Genomic DNA, 13,160 nt, shown 5'->3' with positions numbered 1-13,160 from the left:
CAAAAGGCAGAATGGTGTCATCAGGACTGCTGATCTAAAGACCCTAATTCTATCTCCACATTTGTTGCCACAACCAAAGTAAGCTACTGGTCAGTCTCTGTACCTCAATTTTAAAATGGGGGCATTTTCATCACTTACCTAAGAAGGTATGATGGTAGTAAAAAGACTTAAATATGTGGCCTGTCTTAAGGTATGCAAAGCTCACATGGACCAAAACTGGTCACTCTGAAGTGTCATTATTTTAATAGGATAGTTTAAAGGAAAGATAATAATTTACGATAGGTATTAGGGCCTTTTCTCATAAAGAACTAAAATACATTATTTACCTAAAAGGCCTTAGGTTGCATGCTCAATAAAAGGGAAATGGGAGGTTGTGGGGGTGAAAGGGGAGGTCTGAAATGTAGGTTCCCTTGCAACACCACTCTGCAGCAAGTATGGCCCCACAGGCCATAAGAGATGGTCCTAGGCTAGTGCCAAAGGTGTGGTACACTAGTGGGTGTATATGATAATGATAGGCTAGAGGAGAGGAGTATTTAAATTAAACTGTGAATTTGAGGTTCTTTGGGGCAAAATGCTTTGACTAGCTAAAGATGAATATAAAGATTTCAGAGAAATATGTAAAGACTTGAGTGAATTAACGCAGGATAAAGAAAACAGAAAATAGAGCCAAAATAACAATAAACAAAATAAAAGTAAAGTCAACATAGGGAGGCAGCAAACCTTTGGTCAACAATAGTTGCCTGTATTATGTCATCAAAATTAAAAGATACAGCCCTGATTCCTGTCAAAGACAGGTATAACAAACTAGCTGTTTTTTAGGGAATGTATTTTGAAGTGTCTGGTTTGAGTGTTTGGTGGGAAATGTCAATTGTTATTTTTTTAAAGAATGGTTTGGCTAAAGGGTCTATTTTGCTCATGAGGAATTTCCCCCACGCAAATAAATAACCTTCAAAACTATATCTCAAATAGTCTAGTTATCTTAAAAGCAAACCAAAACTAGTAGCAGAGGTTATGGTAGTAATGCAGGCTTACTGCTAAGACTAACAAAATGAGATTTGCAAATGTTTTGCATTCTTTTGAATAAGGCACACTATAAATACAAAATTATTATTATTATATAAAACTTCTTGTTTCATTTAGTATAGCACGAAGAATAGATGAATGGCTGGCTAACTAATAAGCATGAGGTAGAAATTAATAATATGATGAATCACCTAGCCACAGTAGGTAAAATATATCACAGCTATCAAAAAAAAAACCTTAGGAAAGACATTTTTGTTATTATGCACACTATTTTTCTTTAGGGGCATGCAAATATCTGCTAAAGAGAGATTACAAAAGGAAGCCACAATGGTAATACTATTACAAATATGAAAAGTAAAAAAAAGCATTTTAAGTGGGAGAAGTCAACAGGAAGATTTTTCCCCCAGATAAGAAAAGTTATCATAGATGAGAGTAAAGGTACCTCTTCAATTTATTTTAATGTGTATAAAATAAAATTGTGTGTTGAAATGTACCTTGGTACCTGTCAAAACATTTCAGTTAAGGAAAAAAAATAAAGGCCAATAGAATTAAAGTACAAAATTTCATGTTATCAACCTGTTCTCCATACTAGAACACTAGGTTCAGCTCAAAATATTCCACTACCCAAAAGAAGGAAAACTTGGGAAATCTGGAGAACTACCCTAATGATGTAAGAGGTTAAAAGGGAATGATTTATGGGGGTGGGGGGGAAATGAAAAGAAATACACACAGCACAGCTAAGCAACAACTGAAAGAAGGGGAAAAGAGAGAAGAGAAAAAACTGTCAGTAAGTTTTAGTGAGAGAAAAACAAGAGTGGAATAATCTGGCAAAGAAATAAGACTAAAAAGGAAAAAAAAGGAAGCTAAATGCTTTTTCAGGGAAAAACCTGTAAGATCTGCCATATGGTAGAAAAGTGACACAAATGAAAAGTGGAAAAATTGCTAGAATATATATTTCAGGATATATATTAAACCACTTTGCTAAAGCTACATCAAATATCCTGGAAGACACATTTTTTTCTCTAATCCCCATAATCCTAAAGTGCTTATGTCTATGTAGCCAAAGTAATCTCTTCTGCTTTGATACCAGACAAAATAAAAACACCCCATCACTCAGACATAAGCAAAAGAACAGAAATGTCACTCCAGAACTGATGAAAACTAAGCAACTTAATAAAAATATATATCCAAACACCCCCAGAGATGACTGGGAACAAGCTCTGTTTACAAGCGTTTCAAGGAAAAATTCTGAGTATATTTGTAAAGTAGAAACTGTTTACACATTCAAAAGATAAAAACTAAGCCACATATTTACCTGTAAGTCAATCATATATTTACCTAAATCACAAATGGGGTTTTATACTAGCCCAGGAACACGGAAGAGAAAAAAACACTACAATGATTTATTCAATTCAATAAATATTTATTAAGTGTCTATTACAGGCAAAGAACTTTTGTTGCAAATTTCTTCCCCTCCCTGCTCCCCAAAACACTACAAATGAAGCAATAGAACTATGAGAGTCAAAATTCTCTAATGTTTTCATGAGTAAAGCAAGAGGTATCATTCTCAGCCAGTATCCAAGCCCAATTATCTTTTTTTTTTTCAGCCAAAGACAAGGTTTATTAGAACATCCGTCATATTGGGCAGACTCTTAAGGAGTCTGAACATTAGTGAGCTATTGGCTAGATTATAAGAATCTGACCAGTGGCTAGATTATAAGAATCTAAACCATGGCTAGATTATAAGAATCCCAGCCCAAGCCCAATTCTCTTTGCATCAACACACTTCCTAACATGACAACACATTCCACGGAGGGCAAAACTGTAGCCCAAATGAGGGACTATTAAGTGAAATGTTAATTCTTAACATACAGAAATATACATATATAGAGAGTTATATACACATAAACACATATACATATATGCATGTATATATACATGCATATATAATGATTTACATATGATACATTTTATGTGTGTGTATGTAACTATGATAGCATATTACTGAATAGGAACTTCCAAATAAAAGCAGAGATGTCTGTATTAGATAGCATATACACACATATAGATAATATCCATGTTATTTTTGATCTCTTTAAAAATTATTTACTTTGCTAGCAAAAACGCTGTATATGTATGAGTGTATGTGTTTGTGTGAGAGAAAGAAAGGGAGAAAGGGGGGAAATGAGAGGGAGGAAGGAAGAAGGAGGAGTGTTTTTAATTGGCTGTTATATTCCTGAAATTTGTCATGATCTCATTTCATAGACCTCTCACCCTAAGGTAAAAGCCACTTGCAAAGTTAATAAATGAAGCCCCATCTCTATGCAGTTTATGACAAGTCTGCAACGTCACCCATAGGCTGGTCCAGCTTCCTTTTTCAGTTCCCTAACCGTAGTGCCCAAAGAACTCAAAGTGTAAATTCCAGTAAAGGAGGCGAAAGTCAGCCTCCTCACCAATTAAAACATTTGAAAGCCCAAAGTAGAGACTAAGAAGTAGAAAACAGAAAAGAACACCTCAAAAACAGGCTTCCTCTAACACAAAAGCAAAAAGACCAAGCTGCTGGGCATGCTACAGGCCACCTTATGGCTATTAAAAGGAAAGACGAGAAGAAATAAAGATTTCACTCAATTAAACAACTTATTAAGCATCTACTATGTAGCAAGGTACTGAGTTACATACAGCAGATACAAAAATTAAACTGTCCCTGCCATAAAAAAGCTTACTTTTTAATACAACATGTATAAGAAGGAGTAAATACCAAATATGTATAAAATAGTTAACATGTAGTCATTTCAAGAGAGAAAGAACACTTAACACCCAGAGGATCAAGAGTGGGTGGCACCACAGCTCTGAATGAACCAAAGTCAAGCCAACAGTGCATTATGCTACATGAAAGACCACCATGCAAAGACATGAATGTGGGAGATGGAACGGGGGAGAGATTGTGTCTAGAGAACAGCTAATAGTCCAGTTTGACTAGAATGAAGAGTGCGTAAGGACGACAATATTAAAATTCTCTTTTGTTTCAATAGGGCAAGGGGTAAGAGGAAGAGAAAACAGATTTCTGTTAATTTTTTTTTTAATTAAAAAGGTGGTAGAAGGATACTAGAGATATGAAATGTTTCATCCTTTTTCAAATAAGGTCACTATATTCTTAGTTTTGCTTAATTATTGCACTTTGTTACAACAGATCTCACAGAATGGACTAATCTGAAAATGTTTGTAAAAACAAAACACAGCAATAAAATTTTAAAAAAGAAAAGATAAGAAAAGAAATAAGCCTAGAAAGGTGGGCAGGAGCCAAATTGTGGCAGACTTTAAATGAGTGGTTTGTACTTTATCGAAGAAGCAATAGGAAGTCACTAAAGCTTCCTGAATAGGGGACTGTCATGGTCAGATCTGTGTTTCAGTATTATCAATACAGCAGCTGTATAGATGACGATTATGAATGAAGAGATGATCCTGGAAGCAAAGAAACCAATTAGGAGGCTATTACAATAATCCAAATCAGAGGCAATGAGGGCCCAGGATAGAGACCGTGTAAGTAGAAAGTAGGGGACAGATGGGAAAAGTACCATGGAAGTAGAATCAATAAGACTTGGCAAATGATTAATATGGGGACAATGAGGGCAAAAGGAAAACTCCAAGGTTGCAAATCTAAGTAACTAAAAAGATGATGAGACTCTCATCAGAAACAAGGAAGTTTGGAGGAATGACAGGTTTTTCAGGAAACGTAATGAGTTCTATTTTGGATATATTGAGTTTGAGATGTTTAAGGGACCTCCAAGTGGAAATGTCTCACATTCAGTTGTTAGAATGGGACTGGCATTCAGGAGAGAGAATAGGGCTAGAAATTTGGGAGCCATCTGCATAAAGATGATAATTGAACCTGTGGAAGCTGATAAGTTTATCCAGGGAGGAAGTACAGAGAAAGAAGAAAAGATACAAAACAATTTAGAAGTGCCTTGGTAGGCTGGAGGAGAAAGAAGATGATCCAACAATGAAGGTTAAGAGGGGAAACAAGTAAGAGGAGAACCAAAAGAGAGCAGCACAGAAGCCAAGAAGTCTAGGAACAAGAGATGATCAGTGTCAGAAGCTGAAGAGTGGGCAAGTAGAATAAGGACTGAGAAAAAAGCCACTGGATTCAGCAGCTAAGAGGTAGTTAGTAACCTTGAAGAGGGAAGTTTTAGTCAAATAACGGAGTCACCAAGTCACAGTGCAAGGTACTGAGTACCAACTGGGAAATGAGAAAACAGGTAATAAGGATAGACTCTCCTAAGAAAAGCTGTGAAATGGAGAAAAGATATAGAACAAGATTGACAGCTTGACAAAAGTATAAACATACATAAACAAGCCACAGAAGAGTAACTCCCACCTGTATATCTGGTTTATTTGTATGGCATAGCATTAAATAAATCACCTCATTGTAGAAATAATTGGGTGAAATTAGCAAATTTCCTCTGAAATCACAGTTTCCCTCATTAGTCTCAGTATTGCCTCTGCTAAGCAAGGTCATTTTATTCACATGGTGTCTAGTTAGTCTAGAGTGAACCATCACACAGTATTCAGGGATCTTCTCCTCATGCGACGAGAGCAGATGGTATGTACGAGTATTGAAACAAAAAAAAAAATAAGGAAAGATATGGAAGGGCAAGGATTCATCTATATAATTCGTAAGTAGTATCATTCATCACCTACTCCAAAAGGAGTCAGACAATGAAGTTCTGGACCGTAAGAGAAAACAGAATTGGAGATGGGAAGTATTTCCAGATTTTTAACTCCTCCATGAAAACAATGTGATATAAAATAAAATGTATGAAAGTTGTATCGGGAAAAGGCCTTTTAAAAAACATTCTATTATCATCCAGATCCAATTGCTTACAAAATACATGCTTATTTTGTTTGCATTACAAAAACACAGGCTATGTTATAGGGTAGTCTCCAATGGAAAAAGAATCTCAGGCTGGAAATCAAAAGATTTTTTTCTCCAACTCTCCTCAATTTTTCCATTTGAAAAAATCGAGACAAACAGTCATTCAAAAGAATAACAATGAAGGTAAATGGGAGGAAAGGAACTCTGAACACCTGGGGAAAGGTACCATAAAAGATGAGTTACTTAAGATCCAACATCCTACTCAGACAAACTGTAGCTAGGAAGAAAGATTTTCAACTGACCATTCAATAATCCATCACAAAAAAACTGTAAACTACCAAATAAGTATAAATCAATAGCTATTAAGTTTTTATTGATACTACTATACCAGTTGACCAACAGCTACTAGTTCAATACCTTTGATTATCTGTGCTAGAGGGAATTATATCAATTGGATAATTAAATCCTACATGTGATGCTGAGTACACTTTTGACATAGTTTCGAGTTTCTCAATCTTATACTCTAAAATTTCCTATTTTCTTGCAAATATAAAATTAGTCTGATTTCACTGCCATCTCTTCTAGCCTCTGACAAATGTAAAATACTTCTTTAAATGAGCAGCAAAAAATATTTAAAACCAAAAGGAATGTATAACTAGACCCTGGAAAATGACAAGTGAACCAGAAGTATGATATAAAACAGTTTTGAAAAGGATGAAGTTAAAATGGCACAAATATTTCAATCATAATAACCTGATGTGCTCTGTTCTACAAGAGGCTCTAAGAGAGTAAAATGCTGATATCAAACTGCCACTTGTTTCTTTTTTAAAAAGACAAAACACTTGGTATAGGCAAGGAGAAAATCTCATCTTACTACCTGTTTCTGGCTACACTGAAAATGCTTGGTTTAATCTTTTAAGAAAAAATAATACCCTAAGAGTAAAAAAATCTACTTGTAGAGGTCACAGTTAGGCAGCTAGATGGCTAAGGGGATATAAAGCACCGGGCCTAGAGTCAGGAAGACCTGAGTTCAAATCTGGCCTCAGACACTTACTAGCTGTGTGACCTTGAGCAAGTCCACTGGGCAAATTTCTGTTTGCTTTAATGCACTGGAGAAGGAAATGGCAAACTACTCCAGTACCTTTGCCAAGAAAACCCCAGACAGTATGGTCCACAGGGTCACAAAGAGTCAGATATGACTAAATGACTGAACAACAACAAGATGTCACAGTTGACACATAGGTAACTAACTATATTTGGCTAAGCTATAAAATAATTTTAGTTTGGGGCTTTTGTTTATTGGGATATGTAACTAGACATGAATATAATCAGCCATGGACAGTGAAAGGTTAAGAAAATTATGCAGAACAACAGGAAATGGATTTCAGAGCCACTTGTCAAATAACAGAAATAACAGGCTCTGGCTATGAATGGAGTACACCTAACAAGGTATAGGAAATATATATTTTCCTTGAGTTTTGCAAATCTACTAGAGAGCCTTAAAACTAAAAAGTGACAAGAAAGAAGAAAATTGTCTCCCTATGTCCCAACTTTCCTATTGACCACCTATGTGTCCTTGGGCAAGCCACTTAAACTACTGGGCCTCAATTCTGTCATTTATAAATAATGTATCTCAAAATATGTGAACCTATGACCCACCAAGCAAGATTCTATAGATGACAGCAACTACGAGAGGAAAAATAGTAACTGGTAGACAAAATCAAAGAAAGGAGCCAGCAACAAACCCAAGGACTTGGATGTCTACAAAATAACTGGAACAGGAATACAAAACTGTGAAGTGTTTTAGATACTTTCTTCACAACAACCCTGTAACATAGATATTACAACAGTGGTGAACCCACTTTACATATGAAAAAACAGAGGCTCTGCCCCTAGTCACAGAGTTGGTGTGTCTGATGCAGGAATTGAGCCCACAACTGACTTCAAGAAAACCACGCTCCAAACTGAGGCCTAGAAGAATTACTTCCACCATTATAAGGCAAAAGCTCATTTGTGGACAAAAGTTCTCAGTGACATTCTAAAACACCAGTGTTTTAAATTCTATCTTAAACCCTGAGATAGATTAATTCTGTCAGTCAACTAGTTGGACTGTTCAATCAATAAGCATTTGCTATGTGCCAAGCTGTGTACTGGGTACACAAGTTTTGGACACAGTGACTTTAATATGTCTATGAGACATTCAGTATGAGTTATCCAACAGGCAGTTGGAGACGCAAGACTGGAGGTCAAAAAAGAAGCGAGGGCTAGATAAAGAGATCTATGAATCATCGGTGTAGAGAGGATCACTGAATCCATGGGAGCTGAAGAATTCACTAAGAGAAAGAGTACAGAAAAAGAAGATAACACGACCCAGACCAGAGCCTTGGCAAACCCCCACAGCTAGCAGGCTCCACTGAGATGAAGACCCAGAAAAGGGAGACAGAGAAGGAGCACTCAGAGAGGCAGGAGGAGAACCAGGAGAGAGCGGTGTCCTGAAAACCTCCAGAAAAAAAAATGTCAATGAGGAGAAGGTGATCAAGAATGTCAAAGGCTGAAGAGAGGTCAAGGAGCACTGAGAAAAGGTCACTGGACTGGACAAGAGACCACTGGCAACTCTGGAGAGAACAATTCAATTGGAGAGCTCGAAGGGACTCCAGAAGCCATCTAGTTCAACTCCTCTGTTTTACAGATAAGGCCTAAGAAGCCAAGGTCACACAAGGCACAAGCACCAGAGGTGGGGTCTGAACAACTCCTGAGACCCCAGAGTCGGCGCTCTTTCCACTGTACCACATTTTAGATCAATACTTACAAGGGGGAAAATGCTCAGGAGCTTTACATAGCTTACACTGAATTTCTTGACAATAAATAGTTATTGACCTGAGGGCCTAAAAATAAATATGAAATATAATACATAGTCTCCCTAAGTGCAAGTCTCACATTAGCAAAGTCATATGAAGCACAAAATGTTAACTTTTCCAAGAAGCAGTAGATAGAGTTGAAACTCAGAACCTTTAGATTTTTAAATTTTTTAATTGCTCTTCTTCTTTTTACCCTACTTTCAGTTCTAAATATATCCTTTTCCCCTCTTCTCCTGAGGGAGCCATCCCCTTTTAATAAAGAATTTTGAAAAACAAGGATTCAGTGAAACTAACCAACATTAGTATCTGAAAATGTTTCGTGACAGTATCTGACCTGTCCCATAACTACCCACAGTCCTCTCCAATTTGTAACAAAAAAAAAGAGGTCTGGCATTAGATTTTACTTGAGAGAAAAATGCTAGATCACTACTAAGCTCTACTTGTCAAACAGGTTAAAGATGGAGGGAATGGATCCGTATATACTAAAATATTTATAGCAGCACTTTTTGTTAGAGCAAAGAACTGAAATTTACAGGGCTGTACTTGAACTGTGGAACAGCTGAACAAATTGTGGTATATAAGTGTAATGGAACATTACTGAGAAATAAGAAATGCCAAAAAATTAGGAAATCAAAGAAACTTGGAAAGATCTGACAGAAATGATTCAGAACGAATGAGTAAAACCAGGGTAACAATTTACACAATGACCACAATTATGTCAAAGAAAACAAGTCTGAAAGATTTTAGCTGATGATAAAGCATGCCTCCCACAAGAACATCAGAGACATGATGGACAATGAATGCAGAATGAGACATTCATTTTCCAACATGGACAGGATACTGATTTATTTTTTGTTTGGCTGTATTTATTACAGTGGAGAGCTTCTACAGGGTTGGGGAAAGCAGAAAGGAATGATTAGTGAGTAGCAGAGATAAAAAAAAAATCAATAAAATATTTTTAAATGTACAAAAGAAACCAAAAGTTTCAGAAGGGTACACATACAAGACAATTTTGTTATCACCCTGTTAAATTAATACATACTTTTAAAAAACATAATCTATATAACAGTTCACAGTTTTACATACAATTCTTTTGTTCTTTGCATGTTGAGAAGTTTGTTTTATGATCATTAAGTTCATAATAAAAATAAGAAAATTACCTGTGAAATATTTCTAGAAGACATAATTGCTTGATTATAGAATGAGCGACCAAAGTGATCTCGATCTGGAAATACTTCTGCTTGTCGAGGTAAGTTTGCACCTCCCGAATCAACTAAAGATATAAGAGCATTACGACAATATATTACAAAGATTACACATTATGATCAAGTGGGATTTATGCCAGGAATGTAGATATAGTTTAACATATGGAAAACTATTAAAACATAATTGATTATATCAATAATAAAAGTTTTTTAAAATCATTATTATATCAATAGATGCAGAAAAAGCTTTTGATAAAGCACAATACTCATTTCTATTAAAAAACATTTGAAAGTATTGGCATAAATAGATTTTTCCTTAAACTGATAAAAAAAATTTATCTAAAACCATCAGCAAGCACTATTTAATTGGGATAAGCTAGAAGTCTTCCCAATAAGATCAAGTGTGAAACAAGGATGCCACTATCACTGTTTTATTCAAGATTGTATTGGAAATCCCAGCAATAAAAGAAGAAAAAGAAATAGAAGGAATCAGAATAGGGGATGAGGTAATAAAAGTCTTTTTGCAGATGATATGATTATATACTTGGAAAGCACCACTCAACTAAAATTTAGTTGAAACAATTAATAATTTTAGCAAAGTAGCAAGATATAAAGTAAATCTACATAAATCATCAGCATTCCTACATATCACAAACAAACCCCTGTAAGAAGAGATAGTAAGAGGTATCCCATTTAAAATAATTCTAGACAGTATAAAATACTTGGGAGTATACCTGCCAAAACAAACCCAGGAACTATATAAACAAAATTATTTAAAAAAAACTTTTTATACAAATAAAATCAGATTTAAATAATTGGAGAAATATTAATGACAAATAAATAAGAAAAGAAATAAGAGAAGTGTCCCTCCAGCAAGAAAACAGCTAAATATACAGAAAACTGTTTAAGACATTAACATCACTTATCATTGGCACTCAAATCCCTCCATAACCTGAACCTCATCTACCTTCCAGCCAATCTGCAACTACTTATCTTCCCAAATTCTCCTCCTCAGTGCCTGTTTCCACCACTGGATTTTTGCTCATGTCAATTCCACCTAGAATGTCATTTCCTTCCATTACCCATTCATCCTTCACAATCCAGTTCAAATCCCAACCATTACATCATCCTAAACACCCCATCCCAAGTTGATCTCTTCCTCCTCTGAATTGTTAAAGCACTTTTTGTCAGAATGAATCATCTGTCAATTGTTTTATTTTTTTACCTCTTTAACTATGTTATAAATTATTAAATATTTTATTTCACTATACATGCACCCATACATTGTCTCCACCTTCACTGCAAGCTTCAAGAGGGCAAAGTCTGCATCTATAAGTCTCTGTAATCCCCTACAGTACCCAGCATGAAGATGCTTAGTAAACATTGGTTGATTTATTTTGATATTTCAATTTGTAGGGAGAAAAAATGAAAAATGAGAACAGAATAACAAATTCCATTTGTACAAAGGAAAAAATTTCAAATGTTTAATATACATGTAAATATATATTTACCTACGTAAATGAGTAAAGATGAAATAAAAATAACTTTGTTCAACAACATGCTCAAGCAAGGCATAAAACAGGGAAATATGTGCTCACCCACAGTATTACACAGACTCAGATAATTTCAGGATTGGAAAAAATCTGCAGTGGCCATCTAGTCCAACCCATACCCAAAAAAAGAATCCTTATTACAATATAACCAGCAAGTCTTCATCCATTCTTTGTTTCAAGATCTCCAATGACAAAAAATTCATTACTATCAAGACTACCTACTCCACATTTGGATAACCCTAAACAGTACAAAATTTTTCCTGACATCCAGTCTCAATCTGCCTCTTTCCGGCTTCCACTCCCAGCTTCTAATTGTTCCTAGTTCTGCCCTCTAAGGATAAACAGAACAAATCTAATCCCTCTTCCACATTATAATTCTTTAAAAGCATGAAGACGGTTATCATTTCCCCCTGAGTCTTCTCTTCTCCAAGCTAAACAATCCTATTCTATCAACTGATCCTCAGGTGGCATGTACTTGAGGCCTTTCACCATCATATCTGCCTAACTCTGAACCTTCTCCAGTTATCAATGTCCCTCCTAAATTGTGGTGCCCCAAACCAAGTATAATACCAAAGATTTGTCCTAGCCAGAGCACAGTAGTGGAAGTTGTCCAGCAGAGGCCAAATCAGAATAAGATTCCCTACAAGTAATGAGATCCTTCAGATGCTCCTGTTTGTGGATAATATGCAGAACATATTAAGTCCCAGATTACCACAGAGCCTCCTACATGAAACCCATAATCGCTCATGAGTTTAGTCTAATTGTCCACCAAGAAGAAAACAAGAATGCCTATGTCTAAACTAGGACATAGCTGGATGGACAATCAATATAGCTGGTCCATCCCCACCTTTATCTGGGATAGATGCTATGAACAGACTGAACAGCCTTTGGGAAAGTGCAGAGAGCTTTAAATGACCCCAAGTTGCTCCCTGAAACAGAAGCCCATCTTTTCTTAACATCACTATCCTTCCAGTGATGCTGTGTGGTTCTATATCACAGAATATTTCGAGCACTAAAGAAACAGTCACAGGTTACCCAAAGGGTAGCAGAGAGGCACAGAGAAAGGGAATAAAAGTTGTGATAAGAGAGAGGAATGAATGGAGAAAAAAATGGGCCACTCAGAGCAAAAGCAGGAGATAACCAAGAGGCAGAAAGAAGGTTTCATTCACATCCACAAAGTATCAAAAGATCTAAAGGAAGGGCCTGAGTTAATAAGCAGACTGACCCCTTGTGGAGGATTTATGAGAGGGCATCACCTGTCCCACAGACTGTGCTGCACTCTACATCACTGGAGGGAGTTTGCCCATCAATGAGACCACAAATCAATCATCCATTCACTCTTTCATTCAACAAGCATGAAATGCTTGCTATGTGACAAAATATAAAGGATACAAAAACAAAAATGAAACAGGGGAGGGGAGAGATGAGGAGAAAATTTGAACTCAAAATCTTATGGAAGTGAATGTCGAAAACTAAAAATAAATACATAAATTGATTTTTGGGGGGGCAGCTAGGTGGCGCAATGGATAGAGCACCGGCCCTGGAGTCAGGAGGACCTGAGTTCAAATCTGGCCTCAGACACATAACACTCACTAGCTGTGTGACCCTGGGCAAGTCATTTAACCCCATTGCCTAACCCCCCCCCCCC

At 36.2% G+C, this 13,160-nt stretch overlaps 1 protein-coding gene across 1 annotated transcript in view; it reads right to left on the bottom strand.

Moving 5' to 3' along the window:
* MCCC2 (methylcrotonoyl-CoA carboxylase 2) overlaps positions 1-13,160 on the bottom strand; it is an 83,319-nt gene that overhangs the window by 50,473 nt on the left and 19,686 nt on the right. Inside the window, exon 6 of the mRNA XM_027864322.1 lies at positions 9,915-10,027. Within this exon, the coding sequence (XP_027720123.1) occupies positions 9,915-10,027 (113 nt within the window). The remainder of the gene's footprint in view (positions 1-9,914; positions 10,028-13,160) is intronic.

This window comes from Vombatus ursinus, unplaced genomic scaffold (assembly GCF_900497805.2).
Source record: "Vombatus ursinus unplaced genomic scaffold, bare-nosed wombat genome assembly UNPS02014774.1, whole genome shotgun sequence".
Taxonomy (NCBI): Eukaryota; Metazoa; Chordata; class Mammalia; order Diprotodontia; family Vombatidae; genus Vombatus; species Vombatus ursinus.
This window is presented reverse-complemented; position numbering and strand designations above follow the sequence as displayed.